Source organism: Girardinichthys multiradiatus, chromosome X (genome assembly GCF_021462225.1).
Source record: "Girardinichthys multiradiatus isolate DD_20200921_A chromosome X, DD_fGirMul_XY1, whole genome shotgun sequence".
Taxonomy (NCBI): domain Eukaryota; kingdom Metazoa; phylum Chordata; class Actinopteri; order Cyprinodontiformes; family Goodeidae; genus Girardinichthys; species Girardinichthys multiradiatus.
Window position 1 is genome coordinate 19,540,209 of NC_061817.1, and position 22,211 is coordinate 19,562,419.

Below are 22,211 nucleotides of genomic sequence, written 5' to 3' on the forward strand. Positions count from 1 at the left end.
ATTGTAACTTTAAAACACTGTAACAACTTGATATAGCTAAATGAGATAGGATGGACCTGTGTGTGTCAAAATAGAAGTGCAAATAAACCTGTTTTTACTGACACTAAGGTTTCTATGCAAGGCAGCCATGCTGGGTTTTAAAACCATAGTTGGTAGGAAATCTCCAAATTCCTCCACTGAATTTCACCATTTTGTGAACTTTCCAACTTCAAACCCTGAAATCTCAACTTTTGTTTAAAATTAACTCATAACTGCACAACCCATCTTACAGTGCCAATTGATAATTTTTTTGTTTGGTTTTCTTTTGTTGTGACAAAACGTTTTAATGAAAAATGAAAGTACTGCTGTACAGCTGTTTAAAAATCTCAATCAGTACGGTGGATCCCGACAAAAATGTATTTACTGACAAAATTTTAATAAAAGCTTTGAAATCAATGTTTTAAATAATCCAGAGTTTCCCAGTTTCTGTTAAAACAAGTATCACTGCAGTAAATAAGTATGTGGGATAAAAGTACCAATATATTAACATAGATTTTTAAACGTTGTGCAATTGGACTGTTCCGGTTTGTTATAAAAAGCAACAAAAATAAAAACAGAGGTAATATTCATTCCCTTTTTATTCAGAAGTTGAAGGTTCAAACTTGGAAACATTACCAGTAATGTCCCTTTAAGTCAGGATTCTTAGTAGGAAAGTCAAACTTTAACTTCAAAATCCAATATGGCTGCCTTGTAAATACAATTTAAAGATGGCTGCAGTAAGAACTGTGTATTTGCTTCTGATGAAGCAAAGATTTTTCTCACTTGAACAAGTGATCTAGTGCTTGATGGCACTGGATCAAAACTAATTCAAATAAGTAAACCTTCAGGGGAAAGAAGACAATAACTTTATTTTAACAGGTATTTTAATAGACAATACAGATGTATATTTAACTGAAACATCCTTTCAGCCATCCCAACGTTTGAAGTGGTGAAGTAAAATGAGTATTCCAAACATCCAGTACAATATAAAAAGTATACAATATTTTTTTCTGATTACAGAGTTAAACAGCCACCAAGTTATTTTCCCAAAATAGGTGTGCTGCTCACTAAGTGACAACCAGTTCCAAAACTGAATCTTAACAGATTTGATAGTCCATTACCAAACCTAGCAGAACTTTATTTAACTATTTAATCAGTTCAGATAGACTTTCATTTATACCTGACCTGAATATCTTTCTGGGTGTATGCATAACAAACCCTTCAAACTGGGATGGGAACTCCTACAAATTTACCACAACACAGCATGAAAAAAAAAAAAAAAAAAAAGCAATGTTTTCAGGGTGTAATTTATGTACAGAGACAAAAAACAGTAACAGGGGCGTGAGTAGAAATTCTTTACAGCAGTTTTGTGAAGCAGAGAAGTTAAAACCTCTTCTGCAAGATTTATGTCGAGACTGTTAGACGAGTTGCAAAGAACCAGCCGCTGGGTCTTAAAGGGCTGGGAAAGTCGGTCATGTTGGAGCAAAAAGGTGGCGGCTGTGGTTGGTTAGATTAGGCCCCCCGTCTGTTGTTGGAACACGTCGATCGTATCCTCATCTTCCATTTCCAACTGCAGAGGAAAGCATTAAAACATGAATTTCACGTCACTAACATTTTTTTTCGTACTTTGTGTGTGTGTGAGAAAATTATTTTTATTCTACGTCTACCAACCAATAACAATAAAGGCATTTTTGGCAAACAGCTCAATCTCAGTCAGATTGGATGGAGAATATTTGTGTACCATTGTTTTTTAGTTTTAGAACAGATTTCCAGATAGATTTGGGTCTGGACTTTGACGGGGCCTTTCTAACACATGGACATGCTTTGATCTAAACCATTTTATTGTAGCTCTGGCTGTATCTTTATTCACTTCCCAGCTGGAAGGCGAACCTCTGCCGGAGCCTAAAGCTTTTTAGAGCCTCCAACAGGTTTTCTTCCATGATTGGCCTGCTTTTACCTCCATGCCATCAGCTCTGGCCAGTTTCCATGGCTTTCTTTCTACAGTGAACTTCTACTTAAATCTCAGATTTGTGGAATGTGTGACTAATAGTTTTCCCATCAATAGCTTTACCCACCTGAGCTGTAATATGGTTCCTATATTCTTCTAAATGTTTCTAAATACATAAAGAGCAAAGCTTTAACTTTCTATTAATGCAATTGTTTATTTTGTTGAATCTGTATACTTTCTTACCTTGTATATTTGACATTACTGTAAATTCTCTTTTAATTTTGTACTTTTATTGCTTATTTGATGTGTACTTCTGTGTACTGCTGATACACTTGAATTTCCCCACTGAAGGACAAATAAAGGATTATTCCATTCTATTTCTACAGCTCCTCCTAATGCTTCCTTTGTCCAGCCTCTCAATTTAAGCACGCAGCCATGTCTTGGTAGGTTTGCACTCTTACTTTTCAGATGATGAATTAAACAGCACTTTGTGAGATGTCAAATGCTTTCTCGTTTTATAACCCAACCCTGCTTGAAATTTCTCCACAGCTTTAACCTTAAACTATTTGCGGTGCTCTTGCTGTTTGTTCACTAATGTTTTCTAAAAAAAAACATCTGAGGCCTTCAAAGAACAGCTGGATTTAAACAGAGAGGTAATTAAACAAACGTGGTTTCTATTCCACCATTTACGTTTGGCCTTTGAGGACCGTTGGTTGTGCTGGATTTTATTGAGGAGCATCAGAGCAAACGGGGTTTCCTGCCACGTCACAATTGGGCAGTGTTTTGTGTTGATTTATCACATAAAATCCAGGTAAATATATAAAGTTTGGGGATATTATGGTGACAAGATGTGAAAAGGGATATGCATGTATTTGAAAGGCACTGTGTTTAAAGTGTACTGAGGGACAGGGCATAAGAGCAAAAGCCAATTGTTGCATTTATGTGGTACATGGCCTCAGGGTGACACCATGCCCTATACAAAGTCAATTCTTTGGTCTGCAGACATCAAACAGCATTGCTGGCCACTGAAACAGCAAGCTGTATTTGCCTTTCGTGACAGCAGCATGCAATGACAGACTTGCCTCGCTTTGCAAAACTATACAATAATGATTTGTGACGACCTCAACCACGAACTGCAGTGAGTATAACTGGCATCTGTCTGCAGAGATATATTCAACACAGAAGACCAACTGAGATAGTTTGGTGCAACCCCACTGCCTTGGGCATTAAAGGCTCATAATCTCAGTCCCATGACCTGCACAGAGACAGCATGTGTGGCAGGTTGCCGCCCATAGACCTAATTCACAACTGCACTTATGAAGATGGGTATATTATTTAGTTTTTCAGGGGTATTTGGGTTACTTTAATCCTAGGACTGAAAAAAAGAGTGCAAGAATACTATTTTGACAAGGAAAGTGGTAAAAAAAACAATGCATGATTATTCCTGATATAAACTCTAAAAATATTTACTAACAGGTAGCAGAACTACATGCTAAATTCTTTTTAGTTCTTCAAATTAGTTGGGTGATTTAACATGTTGTTTCGCAAAGTGACAATTTGCAACAAGCATCCCTACAAGCTCACTACAGACATTCCTTTCTTTCTTCAATAAATGCTCCAGAAATGCTAAAGCCGTTGTTGTTATCCTTCAGACTTACCTGTGCTGGCGTGTCTGTCTCATTTATTGGCTGTCCGTCAAATCTGAACCTGATTTGCCTCATCGACAGTCCCTGGGAGAACGTAAAAAGATTGTCAGTTACATGCAACATACACAACAGCCTTTCTGCGAGAAACGCTGCAGCCCCGTTGCTGCTCACCACGAACGCTTCTGCCTTTCTCCCCAGCTTCAGCAGTTTTTATTGAAAAGCCAGGCATGTACATGCAAAACAAAACACACATCCTATCAAGTGTCAGTTGGCCTGTCTGAAGTATCTTCATTGTTGCCAGGCAGAAAAACATACATTCTTATCAAACGTCAGTTGAGCTGTATGTCAGTTGGACTGACTGATGTATCTAAGTCAAACACACACAGAAGCCTGACTGTTAGCCAGGCCACCAAGTCACACAATACATTTTATTTCACACATTATTAAACATAACTTGAGCATAACAATTCAGACCCTATTAAGTATTTTAAATGTTTCCAACATAAACAGCTTACAGAGGTAGAAAAACTTTTTACTGCCATAAAAACACAAAAATATCTCAACTGTGCTTGTGGTGGGTGAGGTTTGCATCAAACACTTTTTTATGCTTTTGCTTCAGTAGTATCAGCTTTGTATTCTCAAGAACGTCACAGCTCCACAGTAACAACCATAGAGAACACTGGTGCCTCCACAGTCTGTGCACAGGAAGAGACTCGGTAACATGACTACCCTGTGCAAATCAGAACAATTCACATCAGCTCACCAAGTACAATATGTTATTGTTAAACATAACAAAAGTGGAGGGAAGCAGCTAAAAATCCCTTCTGAACACATTTAAGATAGTTGATAAGCTTTTGTGGCAAAGGACTCAGTTTGTTTTTTTATTCACAATTATCAAACGTTTTAGCAAACAAAGACAGCTATTAGTAACAGTAGAAATTGGGTTTCCTTTTATTCATGTTAACTGTCTCCCCTGATGCTGTGAGCTGTGTTTGTGTAAAGCTCTATTTGTGACAGAAACTGCAGCTGAAACAAGTTCATTTATTCATTAGGCTCAGACACTGCCAGCTTCTAATTAATCATGTAAAAAAAGTGAGAAGGTTTGGACACCACTATTATTTATGTACTTGCTAAAAAAACAAGACAATTCCCTCTGAAGCAGGCCAGGTGTAAATGTGACTGATGCAGAGTTAAACAAACTGCATGCAAGAATGAGGTTATTAATAAAATAAAAAATGAACATTTGAGTTTTACAGATACCAAAGTTTTAGATGGCCTCACATTAAGAAATACTAGTTCACATCAGAAAGAAGGAATTAATTTTAAATTACTGGATATTTTACAGTCGAGGAGAGATGACTTCATATTATCCACATACACTGAAACACTTATGAAGGATCTATTGTGCAATCAGGGTTTGAGATTAAAATGTTCATTCATTCATCTTCTATACCGCTTTCATTGTGGGTCACAGGGGCTGGTATCTATCTCCAGCAGTCTACGGGCGAGAGGCGGGGTACCCTGGGCAGGTCGCCAGTTCATCGCAGGGCAACATAGAGACATACAGGACACACAACCATGCACACACTCATTCACACCTAAGGGCAATTTAGAGAGACCAATTTAACAGTCATGTTTTTGGACTGTGGGAGGAAGCCGGAGAACCCGGTGAGAACCCACGCATGTACAGGGATAACATGCAAACCACGACATTCTTGCTGCAAGGCAACAGTGCTACCAACTGCACCACCATGCAGTCCTGCAGATTAAAATGTGCTTTTGAAAATACTTTCTATTTAAGAGAAGTTTCATTGCAAACCAAAAAGGACCTACATTTTGTTTCCTCACAATTAGAAAAATCCAGCAAATGATATAGCAACATATATAGTCTTTATTATCTGTTTTTGCTTGTTATGCCCCACAAACTCAATGAACCATAAGTAGTAACTAAATCCACAAGTAGTAACTAAAGCTCTTATTGGTGCTGGTTAGAAATTATAGACATCATAAAGCCCTTGACAGGTGGAAAAATTGGCACAAGTATTTGCTTTCTCATTTTGTAAGCAGAACTTTAATAAACACACCATATCTCCGAAAGTATTTTTTCACGCCAAATCAGCTGAATTCAAATCACACATTCAGGTGTTCCATTCACTTCCACGGCCACAGGCTTATAAAACCCAGCACCCAGGCATGGAGACTGCTTCTAAAACATTTGCGAAGGAATGGGTGGCTCTCAGAAGCTCAGCGAATCCCAACGTGGTACATAAAAATAAAAAAAAACACGACGAGCCTTCAGACTATACCAAGAACAATACACAGAGAGCTTCATGGAATGGGATTTCATGGCTAAACAGCTGCATCCATATGCCCTACATCACAAAGAGCAATGCAAAGTGTTAGATTTAGTGGTGCAAAGCAGGCTGCCACTCAACTCTGGAGCAGAAGAGAGGTGGATTCAGAGATGATCATACTTCTCTGTCTGGCAATCCGGTGGACCAGTCTGGGTTTAGCAGTTGCCAGAAGCATGGCACTTTCCTGACTGCACTGTGTCAAGTGTAAAGTTTGCGGAGGAACTTGACTGGCCTGTACAGAGTCCTGCCCTCACCTCCATCGAACACCTTGGGGATAAATGTAGGCGGACATTGGGTGTCAAGCCTTCCTGTCCAACATCAGAGTCTGACCTCAAAAATGTATATCTAAAAGAATGGTCAAAAAGGTCCCATAAACACACTCCTAAATCTTGCAGGGCACCTTCGCAGAAAGGTTGAAGCTAGTATAGCTGCGAAGGTCGACTAACATCATAATAAACCCTATGGATTAGGAATTGGAGATTGTTCAAGTTCATATGTTTTATGAACACGGATGTCCAAATACATTTGACTAAGAAGTGTAAATATAAAAAATATGATGATAATAAAAAGACAATGCTTCTGAAGTTTTAGAGTAATCCTGAACTAAATCAGGCTGTAAATTTCAAACTGAGCTGGATGACAAAAACGTCTTTCAGATGCTGACAGAAAAGACGAGGTTGACTTTGGGACCTATAAACGTTAATTTTGAGAATTTGATCCTATATTGACTGCAAAATAAAGGGGAACATCAGATATCGGATTGTACCTTTAAAGGTGTACAGGAGAGAAGTAAAAAAGAAGTAAAGCACGAGGCTGTAATGTTTTACTACCTATATAAAGGATATGCATCAACCATTTCATGGCTTTATTTCCTGTATTTGTCTGTAAGTGAGCGGCAGTGAATGGGACTGGATTTTGCTAAAAGATGGCCTTCAGATCTTGATGGTGCCTCATTCTAACCTAACGCTGCTCATTTAAAGTCAATTGAAATCTTCATTGCCAGTTCTTAGGAATATATTTCAACATCGCTAACATGACAAAATGGACATTTAAAATGAGAACCTTCGTTTCTTGGTGAATAAGAGCGATGTGTGTCGTGAGAGAGTTAACAATAATAACAAAATGTCTCAAAGCATCTCAAAAAAGATTGGCAAGTGCGTACTTCAGAGGTTCTGCTCTCAACTATGCACTGTCTTTACCGTGCCAACTCTTTTCCGCTCCCATTTCATTTGTGACAAATGCTTTGACATACTGGATAAAATCCAGGCGCAGTTACTAACATTAATGACAGCTTGCAGGCTTAAGCACCGACACAACAAACCAGAATACTTCTATGAACCTTTCTTGTTTCTCCTGACATTAAATGACAGGCAGAGGTTTGTTATTCTCTCTTTTGTTGTTAGCAAATGATGATTCCCTGTATTAAATATCATACACCTAAATAGTAGCAGAAGATAAGTGAAAAGGCTCTTGGCAAAAATGTCAATAATCTTGCTTGTTTTTGGTAGAACATTACTGGCTAAAAAGTAAATGTGCAATTTGTTGCATCTGAGACGTTATTTGCCCACCTGTCTCTCGCAGTAAGCCTTCATGAGTTTGATGAGCGGTGTGTGTCTTTTGATCTTGAACTGCACGACAGATCCATCCTGTCCTGCTACCTTCAGGTTTATGTGTTCGTTGTTTTCTGTCTTGACACCCTCCTGAGCGAAAAAAAGGCAGAAAAAAAGAGAGACATATAGATTTAGATTTGGAGTGATGATTTGTTAGTGAAACCTTTTCATTGGGATCTTATGAGACAGGCCAACTGAAAGTAGTGTATATTTGTGGAGCCAAAGGAAAATGCATTTTGGGGTATGGCCGTACCAGCTTTACACATCTAGAGAATAAAATGTTTGCCTTTTCTTCTTAGCAAAATAGTTCAAGTTGTCATAGTGGATGGAGAACATCTGTCAATATGAATGTTGAAGTCTTGCTAAATATTCTCTTTAGATGCACCAATCTAATAAATGAAAAAGCCTGGCTAAACCATTATGTTCTCTCGCTGTGTGTTTGGTGTTGTGCTGCTGGAAGGTGAAAAGCCTGCCCAAAGCATCATGCTGCCACAACCATGTTTCACCATTGGGATGCAGGGTTCTCGCCAGCGCATTTCTTAGACCACTACGCTAATTTTTTATGAGCTTTCTAAAATCATGTCAGCTTCGAAGGTTGAGTATAAACATCGTAATATCATGACGGGCCTGCAGAAGAAAAGGATGTCACATGCATGTATAAGTTGACAAGAAGGCACAAATACAAATCTTAAATTTATTTATGTTTATTTATTAACATTTACAAATTTAGACACCTATGCATACGTCTTTTTGACAGTTATCTTACCCCGTACATCAGCGACATTCTGGTCGATACTCCAAGCCAGCTGGGGGCAGTAATGCACCACATCATTGTATGACAACCGCCAGAAAATGACTAAGAAGAAGCTATGCGGGATTATTGGGTTGCTAAGTTACTAGTTTGCCAGCTCACGCTCGCTGACAGTAGAATGACTTGGTGGCGCACAGATGAGTGAGTAAGGAAGATGGCTTTGTCAAAAATACATTCAATCTATACTACAATACTTCAGCCAAAGCTATCCACCTGGTTGAGCGAGCTACACTGCTGATAACACGGTCTCTTATAGCACATCAGCGAGCATACAAGTGTTCACTGTGAGTACAGTGGATTTTAGGAAAACACAAAAAGCCTTTCAGTGACTGGGAAATGATCAAAGAGTGCATGGAAGCTGTGGCAGAAACACGTTTAGATGGAAAAGAAAGACAACAACTTAAGGAAAAGGTTAAGCATATTGCCATGTCTGCTACAAGCACAAGGAGAGCAGAATTATTATACCAAGAAGTACTGACCCAGCTCGGCCGTGCTCTTCAAAGTGCGTTTAATATTGATACTTAAATTGGATTGCTCTTTTCTGTTCAGCATATGTCTTCATGGCCATATGAATAATTGATCAGTAGTTAAAAAACAAACAGTCTAGTGTTCATTAAATGTTAAATAAAAATGAAAGAAAATATTTTTGGCAGTTAATTTAAAATGTTCAGACTCCTCAGTTTTCAGAAGAAGGAGGTTGTGGACCTCCTGCTATTTTAGTTGGGGACCCCTGCTTTACGCCAACAACTTGTATAGATCTTAGTGACCAAGATCAAAAAGCTCATAGAGAGTGGGGGAAATTTGTAATATATATTGCAATGTTCAGCCCTATTCTTCATAACTGTTCACCAATGTTCAATATCAAACCTGAAACCTTTATAGAACAGCTATATTTACACCGAGAATTAAATACACTAAAGGGAACTATACTGACTGACTTCTGAAGGTAACTGGTTGCCTTTTGGTTTTTAAAGCACTATATAAATAAATAAAATAATAATAATTAATAATGATAATAATACGTTGCTGGGGGCGGTATAAAACATTTCAAAGCATTGTTATATTTCATTCCAATTCACAATTATGCACATTTTGCATTGGTCTATCACGTAAAATATATTGACGTTTGTGCTTGTCACAGGAAAAAATATTTAAAAGTTTAAATGGTATGAATACTTGTTAAAGGGACAGTAAGCAACAATCATACAGAAATATATAATAATATTGCATTATAATAAAAATAGCTTTACACCCCATACCTCACACTTTGGGGTGCAGAGATTGTTTTCACAGCTTTTATGATTTCGGTTTTTGTTATATGGTAAGTGCATAAAATAAAGTTTGTGTAAAAACAGAACGTGGGAATAATGTGTTTGGCATGACCAAACTAACGTGATAATACATTTTACTTGTGTCTATATTCCATTCTGGGGTTTAACTTACATATGCAGCAGTTATACAATCACATCACTTTTCCTACCGTTTAGTTGCGCGTAGAAACAAACTGCCTTGCATTGACAAGCTGCTGGGCACATAAACATTGGCCATGCACTGAGGATGATACCAGCTGGTTCACAGTGAGTGAAAAAGCAGAAAAAAAAAAAAAAAAAAAAAAACGATCTGCGCGCCTGCGGATGCGCGCTCCCAAACCTTCCGGTCTATCAAAGTAGGTACAGCTGATAGTTGAATTTCAGTATGCAACTTTCAAAAGAGCCAAAATAGAAAGTGCCGAACTGTGCCGTCTTTCTTTAAGGTTTCATATCACACGGCCGGTAAAATAAGCTGGTATTTTGGATAAAACAGCAGAAAGACTCACCTTCGGTTTTTCATCAGCCATGGTCACTCTTTTGGCGCTTCTCTATGCTGCCACACAAAGAATACGGGTACGCGCACGTACTCGTGCCCGCTTAAATGATTCTGACCAACGTGCGCGGCCCTGTGTCGGTGCGCGTTCACCTCACGCCGCGTTTAGTGGCTACGGGTAGTCACGAGGGTTTGAAGCGCAGTCATAGGCATGGGCGGGAGAGTCCCGTATGCGCGTTACAGAGGCCCTGCTTCACGTGCACGCGCACAATGATGTTTCCCCCTTTTAATTTAGCTTACTCAGTTTATACGGACAATTTTTCCACAAATTACGGTTCATCACGCTGCTGGTCCCGCATCTGTGCTGTAATAGTCAGTCCAACTAGCCAGACCTTGCAATACATCTGTAGGAAAAGGCATCCTGATGTTATTGCTGTTTTCACACTGTGTTCCAATGGCCATTTTGTTCCACCTTCTAAACCTGATCTGAAGGATCAACTTAAAGAAACATTCCTAAATGTCCACATCTGCAGCAGTTTTGTACGATTATTTGTTAGTAACGCTTATGGAGCTTTTATTTCCTGTTGATCCATATACTCTGCAACTTTAATGTCGTGATTATCTGTGTTATCGCTTTGCAGGATAAAAAAAAAGAATAACCATCACCGAGGACACGGTCGATAGGAAAAAGCAGGCATGAGAAAGGCAGCCTTGACGCATGCGCACTAGTGGCTTCCTACTGAAAGACAGAGGCGGGTAAAGGAGACTGCATCGCACATGTGTTTAATGGCATATTTATAGCGGAATCATTCTCATTTTAGATACGTAACGGGTCGATAGTACTGTTCCCTGATGGAGGAAGTAGACGTTGAGCCGACAGTCACTGTAAGTTTTCTTTGTTTCTTAGTTTTTCCCTACTTATCGCAGACAGATAGCATCGCAGTGCTAACAAGCTAGCTAGATTCAAATAATCTGTTTTTATTTCAGAAATTCTGTAAATTTAAAGGAGTTTAAAACTGCATAAAGACTGTTATTGTTGTTAATCTGTACTCTAACACATTGTAAAGGTTAGTTGTATTTAGAGTAAATACGTATTGACTTCATTAAGTGAAAATGTGCCTGTGTAGCTAAAATAACTAACATTAACGTGTCAACTATTAGGCAAATCGAGTTTTAATAGATGCACCATCTACTGATGTTGATAAACTGTTAAGATTGAATTATAGTTGTTTCTAAGAAATAAATCTGGCAAGTTATAATTTAAAGAACTAATGAAAGTGCTTTTTTTATTACTGTTTCAGTTTTATTTTAGTTTGGTAGGCAAAGTGTTGACAAACACTAAATCTGAAGGGCTACTGACTTCTGTTTTTCTTGGTTCTGTACAGTTACACTGTTTGTGTTTTGTTTGTATACAGAATATACCAGGAATCAGATATGGGAAGCATATGGGATTTGCCTGGGGTCCTGGAGATATCCTTGTATATGAGACGCAATTTAAGGCATCAGGTATGTCCATAAAAGTATTTACACACTTTTTAAAATTATTTCCATGTTTTGTCAGGTAATAACAAAATGTCATATATTTAGTTGGGATTTTTTTGTGATAGATCTATTCAAAGTTGCACAGAAACGTGAAGTTAAAAGATTAAAAATCCAGAAAGTGTGCCGTGTATTTCGCCATCTTTGTACAATCACTTTTCACATCTACATCTGCAAGTTGTATGGGGTATGTCACTACCAGTTCATTCATATCGGTTGGAGAGCTACTGTGAACATACATTTTCAAGTTTTGACAAAGATTCTGAATTTGTTTTAGGTCTAAACTTTAATTAGGCCATTTGAACACATGAACATGCTTTGACCTGAATAATTCTGTTGATGAGCTGAATGATTTTTAGATTTTATTTTAGGGTATCACATTAGAGGGTCTGAATGCAAATCCATTCTACACTTTTTAGATATTTATTTGTAAGGAAGACTGAAAACCACATATCATTCTCAATTATAAGCTATTTTGTGTCAGTCTGTCACATAACATAACGTTATTTGAAATTTTTGGTTTTACCTTGAAAAAATGTGAAAACTTTTAATAGGTATGATTAGTTTTGCAAGGCACTGTAAAGCCATGCTTCTCTGTAAGTTTTCACACTCTTACTTGTCTTCTGACCATACTGAGTCTTGTGCTTCAGGTCCTTCGCTGTCAGGCCCAGCTGGCCCCTTCATCCACCAGGTCAGGAAGGATGAGGACATATACTCACCTATTTTACGCAAACTGTTCAATGAGTCGCATCACATCTTTGTTGGGCTGCAGACAATCAAAGAGGACCTCCCCAGCAAGAGCAAAAGAACTCAGTCAGTCCCCTTTGGATTTTATAACATAGCTTTTTAGTTTTCTCTCGATGTAAAAAGACACAAAAGAATCTTACAAATAAAAAAAAAAACCTGTGTGATTGAAAATCTGAACTCCATCTTTCACGTTTAATAGATTTGTCAGCATCAGCAGAAACTACAGATCTGTAATTCGGGCTTGCATGGAAGAGCTTCAACAAGTTGCAGGTAAGATATTGAAAATAGAATTAAAATGCTTTGCCTGTTGTGCATGTTTTCTTGAGACTCACCAAATTTATTTATTTATGCAGTTTCTACAAGAGATACAGAGATGGCCACACAATATGGAAATCAGGCATGCATCAGCAACATTTATACCTTGAGTATATACTGGATTATTGTATTATGTGTTATTGTTGTCCTTTTAAAATGCTGATTTCTCTTTTTAAACCTGTTAAATGCAATAAAATGAGCTAATTGGGGTTAGTTCACACCATTTACATTTGCAAAGAAATAAAACCTAGCTCTTAAATTGAAAATATAAGCTCTTGACATTTGGCATTTTAATTTCCCCATAATTCACTTCCCCTTCAACAGAACAAGCAATGGGTGGAGTTTTTTTTAAACAGTTTTGACTTTGTATTTGTAAACCAAAAGTCATAACAGTAGCAGCCAAACAAGCACACTCAATAATAAGTTTAATTACAATGGGAAAGTTCCGCTATCATTTTGTTCAATAATGACTGCTGGACCTGTCCATCTCTTAGAGGCAGAGTTGGTCATTTAGATGCTGTTGAAACTGGTAAGAAAGTGTTATTATTCCCAGTTAAACGAGTCCTGTGCAGTCATGAACTGCCAGTCAGAGAGGAAGAATCCGTTAACAAAAGCCAAAAAAGGCTGAGATGACAGTTTTGCAAATGCACTTGGGAACAAAAACTCTAAATTTGGAGACATTTGGAAGGGGAAAACACCATCCCAGCTGTGAAGTGTGGCGGTGGCAGCATCATGTTGAGTGGGTGTTTTGCTGCCGAGGTGAAAAGAGGTGCGCATAAGCAAGGCAGCCTATAAACCTGCCCCATTTGGATCAGTTCTGTCAGGACAGAATTTAAGCAAGCTGTGTGTGTAGATTGAGGAAGGATACCTGAAATGCTTGACGCAAATTTATGTATTATTTTCTGGAATTTTGCAAATAGAAACAGGTTATCCTAACTGACCAAAAGCAGGAAATTTAAAGTCTGATTTGTTTTGTCAGTGAGGGGGAAAAAAAACTATTTTTACAAGTTATGTCAACATCTGGTTTTGATTCTGTTTGATTAGAAGTATAATTCATACTGGGTTTGGTGACTTGTCACAAAAAATGTCAGAAAATAGTTATTTCTTGGTACCATTGTGCTAACCACCTTTTTGCTGTTTTGTCACAGGTTTCTATTCTTTTGGCCATAGAACTGATCTGGAATCTGTGTGAAGTGCTTTATATCGATGCTGCTCCTGGTAACTCTTTAACGTTTTTTATTCCCGTTGTCATTTCTTGTCTTGTGAAATAACATCTTCCAATTTTGTGACTTCGAAATCAAAGCAACGCTGCATTGTTTGTGTATTCCCAGCTGGCTCTCTGTTGCTTCATCTTCTGGACTGGGTGAGGTTACACAAGGCTGATGTTGATGAGAAGGCCAGGGATGTGCTGCAGAGTGACAGCCCTGCAGAGCACCACAATTACTGGGATGTGGTACGTACAGAAGGAACTCTAGGAGGTCTGATTTTAATAAGGACTACAAGGAGTGGTGATAGTTTTACTCGTGGCTGTTAGAGTATTTTTCTTCTTCTATAGATTTTGTGGACCAGATGTAAATGGCAGTGGCAAATCCCAATGATCACATGTCTTGTGTGTGCAGGTGGTGAGTTATGTTCTGCAGGGCAGTTTGGTAGAAGCCAGACAGATGCTGGTGAAACAGGCCACCCTACAGCCAGCCTCCAGGAACATGTACAAACTAATGGATAGCTTACTCGGCAAAATGCCCTTTTTCAGTGTAAGTACACTATGATATACCCTTTGTTGTTTAGAACATTATGAAAAATCCTACTTTCTGTGAGGAGTTTAAAACCTCTCTGTGCATGTTGTCTGTTTTTGTTTGCCCTCCAGCGAACCTGCATTCTTTGTTTCTTGCCTTTTGGTTATTAACATCTCAGATATGCTTTCAGTTCTCCATGAACCTGAGCGGGATGGTATAAATAATAAATTATTTGTATTCTTCAGCAAACTTTCTAATTGTGGAGAAATACAGGAATTTCCCTTGGCACAAATATTTCTTGCTGGAATATAAGATTTTTGAAGTTAAAGGAGACGAGGCACATCTTCCTTACAGCCATAGCACCACCAAACTGATTAAGGATGCAGATTGCATAACTTTGTTTGGCCTGTTGCAGACAAATCATCCCTCTGGCGAAGCCTTCTACAAACAAAAATAAAACTCCTTGAAGGGTGGCTTGAGAATATAAAGCCAGGAATTAACATATCCAAAACCAATGAGCTGTTTTTCCTTTAAAAAGCCAGACTCTACATACGAGTCTGCTATATTAAACAGTCACGAGCTTGACTGAAAAGGGATTTTAATTTTATGAAATGTTTAAAGTTGTTTAAAGTGGAGCTTCCTGGATCTTCACAGATTATTGATCATTTGCTGGCTAGACATTGAGAGCTTCTTAACATTTCACCTGCGGTTACTTAAACTGTAATTACAGGAGTAAATTGTTTGTTTATGTTTACAACTGGAATAGTTTGCCTTTTTGTTTTAATGATGATCGCAAAAAAAAAAAAAAAAGTATTTTTCAATATTCGATCTGTTAATTCCTAATCCGAGGAGATCAAGGGAAAAATGGCGCATCCATTTTGATCTCCTGACCTACAAGAGAGTGAAGTTATATTTTAACATGTGGGTCAAACATAAGTGGCCCCAGACAACATGCCAGGGTTTAGTTTCAGAGCTGCTGGTGACTTCTTAAACCCAAATATGCAACCTCACTTCAAATCTGCTCGATTTCAGTCAAAATTTGGAAGACATGCAATTGCAGCAATATTGTTGAATGTTGCGATGATGATATCTGTTGCGATTAAACAACGTTTCAATCTGTCTTTTCCATCCTAATGATGTCCTCAGTGCTCTCTATAAACTTTAGCATCTCAGGCACTAATATGTATCCAGTCAGGTCTGGACATCAAGGATAGTAAGTCCATTCTGCTGGCCAAATTTGCCTCTAGCTCTCAGATTTATTAATGGATTGCGTATGAAATATAGCAGACTACTGATTATTGCATTCAAGAAGTCATTTGCAATTTCAGTATCACACACTGATGGTGTGATTCGATATATTGTGCGGCTAGACCGTTTGGTTTTTCTCATTAGAACAGCATGTCTTTGCATAAAGTGGCTGTTAGCATTGCTATTTTAAATTTCTATAATGTCATCCTCAGCCTGGTGGCACTGAGACAGTAACAGAGTTTGATGTGAAGTGGAGTAACTGGCATAAGGAGGTGGAGAGCTACCTGAAGGACAACTCATTTGCAAGCAACCACCACCTAGAGCTCATCTGTAAGGTCGGAGATGCTGTGCACACATCTGGCCTTTTTGCTCAGATCCTTGAGTACTTGTTAAAATGCAGTCTGAACCTTCCACCATGAATTGAACTTTTAAGACACTTTTTGAGTCTTTTCACTTTGTTGTTTTGTTAATATTTTAGATCCTCGTGGGCGATGAAGACACTCTGCTGGAGCAGAAGGAGCTGCTTAGCACCTGGTATCACTTTCTTGTCACAAGACTGCTCTACTGCCACCCTACAGTGAAACCCTTTGAGTTACATTACTATGCACAGGTGCGCCCCATTCCATGCAGTTTAGCACTGTTTCTTACTGTGTTGTTGTTTTATTGTACGTCTGTGTGTTTGCATGCACTGCAGTCATGCCTGACGATGTTCCTGGACTCGAGGAGTGTCCAGGAGCCTTTAGACAGCATCTTACTGGCTGCCTTTGAGTATGACATTTGTCTGGTCATCAAGGACTGCAGGTGGGATGAATGACATATTGGCTTACAGAACTAAACAAAATATATTCAAAACCAAACCTGAAGTTTATGAAGTTTGACTTTGTTCCCCTTGCTATGTTTCCTCAGCATTGTTCTCAACAACTGGTGGTTCGTGGCTCATTTGACAGACCTGCTGGATCACTGCAAACTCCTCCACTCTCATAATCTAAAGTAAGGATGCTTTAGGTTGTGAATTTGGTATGAAGGTGAAAAGATTACACACATTACTGGGCTAAGATTAGGATGTGTGTTTGTGTTCAGCTTTGGGTCCAACATGAGAGAGTTCCTCCTGTTAGAGTATGCCTCTGGTTTATTCACTCATCACAGGTATGTTTAAACTGTCTCTCAAGGTTCATTTGCTCCTTCCTCCCTCTGTGTTTTATATTTTACATTTAACTCAAAGGACTGAAAACTTTGGGTTGAAAATGTTGAATATGGAAAAGTATGTAATTGTTACATTGCATATGTGTCTGTATTGTTTTGCACTGTTAACACATAATACAAGGTTGTTCAGAATATTGCAAATTTCTAACTCTGGCTTGAAAGTCTGTGGCAGTGTGCTGTGGATTACTTCGACCACTGTCCAGAGTTGGGCCGAGCTTGCCTGGAGCTGCAGATCGAGCGTGTGCCCTTAGACACCGAACGGAAAGCGCTCAAAGTGCTCCGGATCTGTGAGGAGAGGCAGATGTCAGAGCAGGGTAACATCTTGCTTTTCCTTGTGAAACTATATCCATCTCTTAGCATTTAGCTAAGTCTTAAAGCCTTGCTTTGTTTTCTGGATTTCAGTGCGGAGTATCTGTAAGATCATGGCTATGAGAGCTCTGAGGAACAACAGACTGGGCTCAGCTCTGTCCTGGAGCATCAGGGCCAAAGACGCTGCCTTTGCCACCCTCATCTCTGAGAGGTTACTTCGTAACTGTGCACTTTTGGTTATAATGAATCTTTCCATTTATGGATTACAGTGCCTTTTTGATCAGTGATCAGTATCAGTAGCCCTTAACCTTCTTGACACCTTGTAACATCACAACCACAGATTTCAGTTTTTTTTTTTTTTCTTTTGTTTTTGTGCTCTTTTGTGATGAACCAACACAAAGTGGCACATAACTGTAGTTATGTGAAAGAAAAGCAATACAAGAATGTTTCATTTTTTTACAAAACAAAATCCCTAAAAATACTGCCAGGCACTGTTTGTGAAGGCTCTATAAGAGATTTAAGAAGTTGCCTTTTGCCAAAATAACAAAATATAATTTTTGTTGTTTCTAGGTTCTTACAGGATTACTGTGCCAAAGGGACTTTTTCTGACTTGGATCTGATTGACAATTTGGGTCCAGCAATGCTACTTAGTGACAGGCTCACTTTCCTCGGTATGAACACTCAAACACACACCCTGAACCATTAAACAGCTCCCCCCGTTTGAGGCACTCGTATCACTCATAGGTTCGGTCTTCACACTCCACTGTGACAGAACATTCAGTGAGTAGCTTTGACCTCGGACAACTTCCCACTTCGGTCTGCGATTACATGAGATGGTGTTTAAATCAGAGCTGTGTTGTGGGGTTCAGTAACACTGAGCTGTAGCATGATAGACACTTTTTATATGTAAACTTCTCTGCAGAACAACATAGAATTTCTGATATCTTAATTTATTTTATTGTAACTCTTAGTGAATAAGTGGCTTAAAAGTCTCCTTGAATTCTTATGCAAACACAAAGTTTACATGTGTTGTACAGAAATAAGCTACAAAGAGTGGGAACAATAGAAAACAAATCACTTATTTGATATTACCGTATTTTCCGCACTATAAGGCGCACTTAAAAACCTTACATTTTTTCAAAAAATGACAGTGCGCCTTGTAATCCGGAGCGCCTTATATATGGATCAATTGGTTAATTGGTTGATCCATACTGGTTGTACACGGCGCTCTGTCAAAATGTTTCAGTACGACTGGTAAACTACAAAGCCGCACCGCTTGCAGCATTACGGCTACCGTAGTCGGGGGTGTCGCCGAAGTAATAGCGGTAAACACCTGTATTGTGCTTACTCCTAGTCCAACACCACTTGTGTGTGAATAACGACCCCAAAATTGCACCTTTCAAGAGACACGCTTACGATGCTGAGTTCAAACTCAAGGCTGTCAGCTACGCAGTCGAACATGGGAATAGAGCAGCAGTGAGAGAATTCAACAGTTAACGCTACTATATTGTGAATGTACTAACGTTTGATTTAGTGCATCAAACTGTTTCTTTTACGTGTTTACTGAATCAGGGAAAAGTTTCCTTTCACGTTTTAACTAACGTTTGATTTCAACTTCATAGACTCCAATGCATTCCTAACGTGCGGTTGGCTCTATTCAATAGATTTCTATGTAGAGGAGACCTTACCATGAGAGTGAATGGAGTTATCAGAACGCTGGTTTGTAGTGTATTAATAAAGTTTGACTGACTGACTTATCTGACTGTTTTGTTGACATTCTCTTTAGCACAGCTCCATCTAGTGGATGCATAACGCAACCCCAGTCAAACGTTTGACTGCAGTAGCTTCTATTCTATGCGCCTTATAATCCGGTGCGCCCTATATATGAAAAAAGTTCTAAAATAGGCCATTCATTGAAGGTGCGCCTTATAATCCGGTGCACCTTATAGTGCGGAAAATACGGTAATCAAACTGCACTTCTTTTTTTGTTGTTGCATGCACCAGGAAAATACAGGGAGTTCCACAAACTGTATGGGGAGAAACGTTTCAAGGAGGCTGCAAAGCTGCTGCTCTCCCTCATGACAGCAAAGATTGCTCCACAAAGTTTCTGGATGACTCTGCTGACCGACGCTCTGCCACTGCTGGAACAGACGGAGGTCAGTCAGCATGCTGGATGTCTGTAAACTGTAGACTTTTGGTTGTGAATTCAAGACGCTGGTTCACTAGAGATGTAGTATCTTCAGATATTGAGGGTTTTAGAGCTAGATTGTTTTTGTCTTGCTTTAGATGTTATTTCTTTAGGTAACGAAACAGATTAACAGAGGAAAGAATAAATCCCAATTAAAGTATTAATTAGGTTTTACTGTCCCAGTCATGACTGGAAGAATGTATATTGAGATGGAACACATTTTTGACAGAAGAAGACCCACTTCTGAGAACTGAAAACAAATATTTGGTCAACCTTTTAGAAATATCCCTGAACTAGTAAATTATCAGAAGAATTGCTAATTAAATCTGCTCTCTACAAATTGTGACAGGTATTTCTATAAACTGTGATTACTAAACATGTACAGTGATCCCGGTTCAGGAAACAAACTTTTTAAACCCAAGAACTTCACCATCGCAAACCTGTCAAATTCTCTCAGCGATTTCTGATGAATTATGGAGATAAATGATGATGCAAATAATGAGCTCTCACTTTATGTATATTGTCCTCCAGATTCTATTATTTCCTATTATAATTGATTGCGGATTTATTAGTCGACTCATCCTCGTAGCAACCAGTCGACTGTAATGAAATAGGACAGATTAAGACCCTATGCGACCAGGTTTTAAATAGAAATTATGACCATTTTATAACCATATTTCATTACCCATGCCCTGGAGTAAATTAGAGAAATTTCTTTATTCATTAGTTGTCAAGGCAAGTACATAACATCTGGAATCTCGAAATCACTTTACTGCTATTTTATTCAGTAAATAAATTCAATATTACTGTAATCACTTACATGCATCTAGCTACACTACAAGTCTTTCATGCTGATTTACATAATTTGACCTGGATCTTGTTAGTTATGCCAGCAAATCCTCATAAGTGGTTCTCATTGCATTGGGAAGATGTTTTAACTTGATAAATTCTTATTTCTTGTCACTATATAGATGGAAGTGTAGAATTAAAGAGTGATTTAGAGAAACTAAATGACTGTTTTTGTTGTTTTAGTGTCTTTCTATTAACACATAACCTCGAATTCTTATTTTCAGGTGATCTTCTCGGCAGACCAAACCAATGAGTTGATGTACTGTTTAGAGGAGCTGACGTCCTCACTGAACAGCACAGCTCCTGGTGCAGACAGACCAATGCAGGTACAGCTTTTATGCTGCTTTTTTGATCCTACTTGGAGTTGTTTTAAAGTCAAAACACCCCCAGTAGGTGTTCCTTACTGAAGAGAAATCTTCATTTTTAAGTACAAGTGTGTGAGTATAGACACATACTGTAGATAGCTTTTTTTTAACATTGTTTGTACATGAATATGTGATAGATTCTAATAATGCACACTAGTTCTAAAAGGATGTGTGGAGAGTTTAAAGCATCAATCTCCAGCTGCTGAAGTGTCTAAGAAGTACCATCTGCCGAACATTTAATTTAAGCACATCTGTGTTTTCAGCAGGAAGACGTCGAGCAGACAAAAGTGGAGCTCCTGAGGCTCTCTCTGGCCAGGAATCTGGCAATGGCTGTCGTCAAAGAAGGAACTATGGAAACATGAGAGGGATCAATGTTTAAAATAAAGCTTTTTGTTTTTTTGTTTTTTGTATTGTATATAAAAATAAAATAATTTTCATGCTGTACATTGACATCTGATATGTGGAAAAAAAGGTTTCATAAATCCCAAACTGTTTTAAAGAATCCTTATTTAGTGTTGAATAATCCATTTCAATTTCACCAGTCTTTTACATACTTCATACAATGATTGAAGGTTCCAAGGAGCAATATGAAGGAGTGTGCACATTCTCCGTTCATATTTAATGCTTTGACTGTTTATACATTTTGTAAAAATGATGCATGTGTATGATAAGATACTAATTACATGCAGAATTATGTGATCCATATGATCCAGATCCTGGTAAAAGTGCCAGAATGCCCATTGCTACTAAACCAGTGGGTCCTCATTAACAATCACATTTTCCATCTCAGAAAAGTTTTTAAAACCAGGCTGAGAAAAGGAGAAAAATGTTTTGGTTGGATAATACAGGTCCTTCTCAAAATATTAGCATATTGTGATAAAGTTCATTATTTTCCATAATGTCATGATGAAAATTTAACATTCATATATTTTAGATTCATTGCACACTAACTGAAATATTTCAGGTCTTTTATTGTCTTAATACGGATTATTTTGGCATACAGCTCATGAAAACCCAAAATTCCTATCTCACAAAATTAGCATATTATTAAAAGGGTCTCTAAACGAGCTATGAACCTAATCATCTGAATCAACGAGTTAACTCTAAACACCTGCAAAAGATTCCTGAGGCCTTTAAGACTCCCAGCCTGGTTCATCACTCAAAGCCCCAATCATGGGTAAGACTGCCGACCTGACTGCTGTCCAGAAGGCCACTATTGACACCCTCAAGCAAGAGGGTAAGACACAGAAAGACATTTCTGAACGAATAGGCTGTTCCCAGAGTGCTGTATCAAGGCACCTCAGTGGGAAGTCTGTGGGAAGGAAAAAGTGTGGCAGAAAACGCTGCACAACGAGAAGAGGTGACCGGACCCTGAGGAAGATTGTGGAGAAGGGCCGATTCCAGACCTTGGGGGACCTGCGGAAGCAGTGGACTGAGTCTGGAGTAGAAACATCCAGAGCCACCGTGCACAGGCGTGTACAGGAAATGGGCTACAGGTGCCGCATTCCCCAGGTCAAGCCAC

General features: G+C 38.6%; 2 protein-coding genes across 3 annotated transcripts; one reads left to right on the forward strand and one right to left on the reverse strand.

The window, feature by feature from the left end:
* Positions 1 to 861: 861 nt before the first annotated feature.
* On the reverse strand, positions 862 to 10,359 carry LOC124862426 (small ubiquitin-related modifier 2). The gene is made up of 4 exons (XM_047356324.1): positions 10,204 to 10,359; positions 7,535 to 7,666; positions 3,625 to 3,696; positions 862 to 1,588 (listed from the first exon to the last, which is right to left on the reverse strand). Exons 1-4 carry the CDS (start codon positions 10,222 to 10,224, stop codon positions 1,526 to 1,528), a joined length of 288 nt encoding a protein of 95 aa, XP_047212280.1. The 5' UTR covers positions 10,225 to 10,359; the 3' UTR covers positions 862 to 1,525.
* Positions 10,360 to 10,870: 511 nt separating this feature from the next.
* LOC124862423 (nuclear pore complex protein Nup85-like) lies at positions 10,871 to 21,133 on the forward strand. 2 transcript variants are annotated; one of them, XM_047356322.1, is made up of 19 exons: positions 10,871 to 11,075; positions 11,606 to 11,696; positions 12,380 to 12,542; positions 12,676 to 12,746; positions 12,830 to 12,873; positions 13,940 to 14,009; positions 14,123 to 14,244; positions 14,411 to 14,545; positions 15,988 to 16,110; positions 16,254 to 16,385; positions 16,470 to 16,576; positions 16,682 to 16,765; positions 16,856 to 16,921; positions 17,141 to 17,292; positions 17,381 to 17,498; positions 17,858 to 17,958; positions 19,292 to 19,443; positions 20,549 to 20,650; positions 20,956 to 21,133. In XM_047356322.1, the coding sequence occupies exons 1-19, from the start codon at positions 11,043 to 11,045 to the stop codon at positions 21,049 to 21,051; spliced, it is 1,962 nt and encodes a 653-aa protein (XP_047212278.1). In that variant the 5' UTR covers positions 10,871 to 11,042; the 3' UTR covers positions 21,052 to 21,133. The 2 variants fall into 2 exon arrangements, with proteins under 2 accessions (XP_047212278.1, XP_047212277.1); XM_047356321.1 differs by having other exon boundaries at positions 10,876 to 11,075; positions 20,953 to 21,133.
* Positions 21,134 to 22,211: the final 1,078 nt, after the last annotated feature.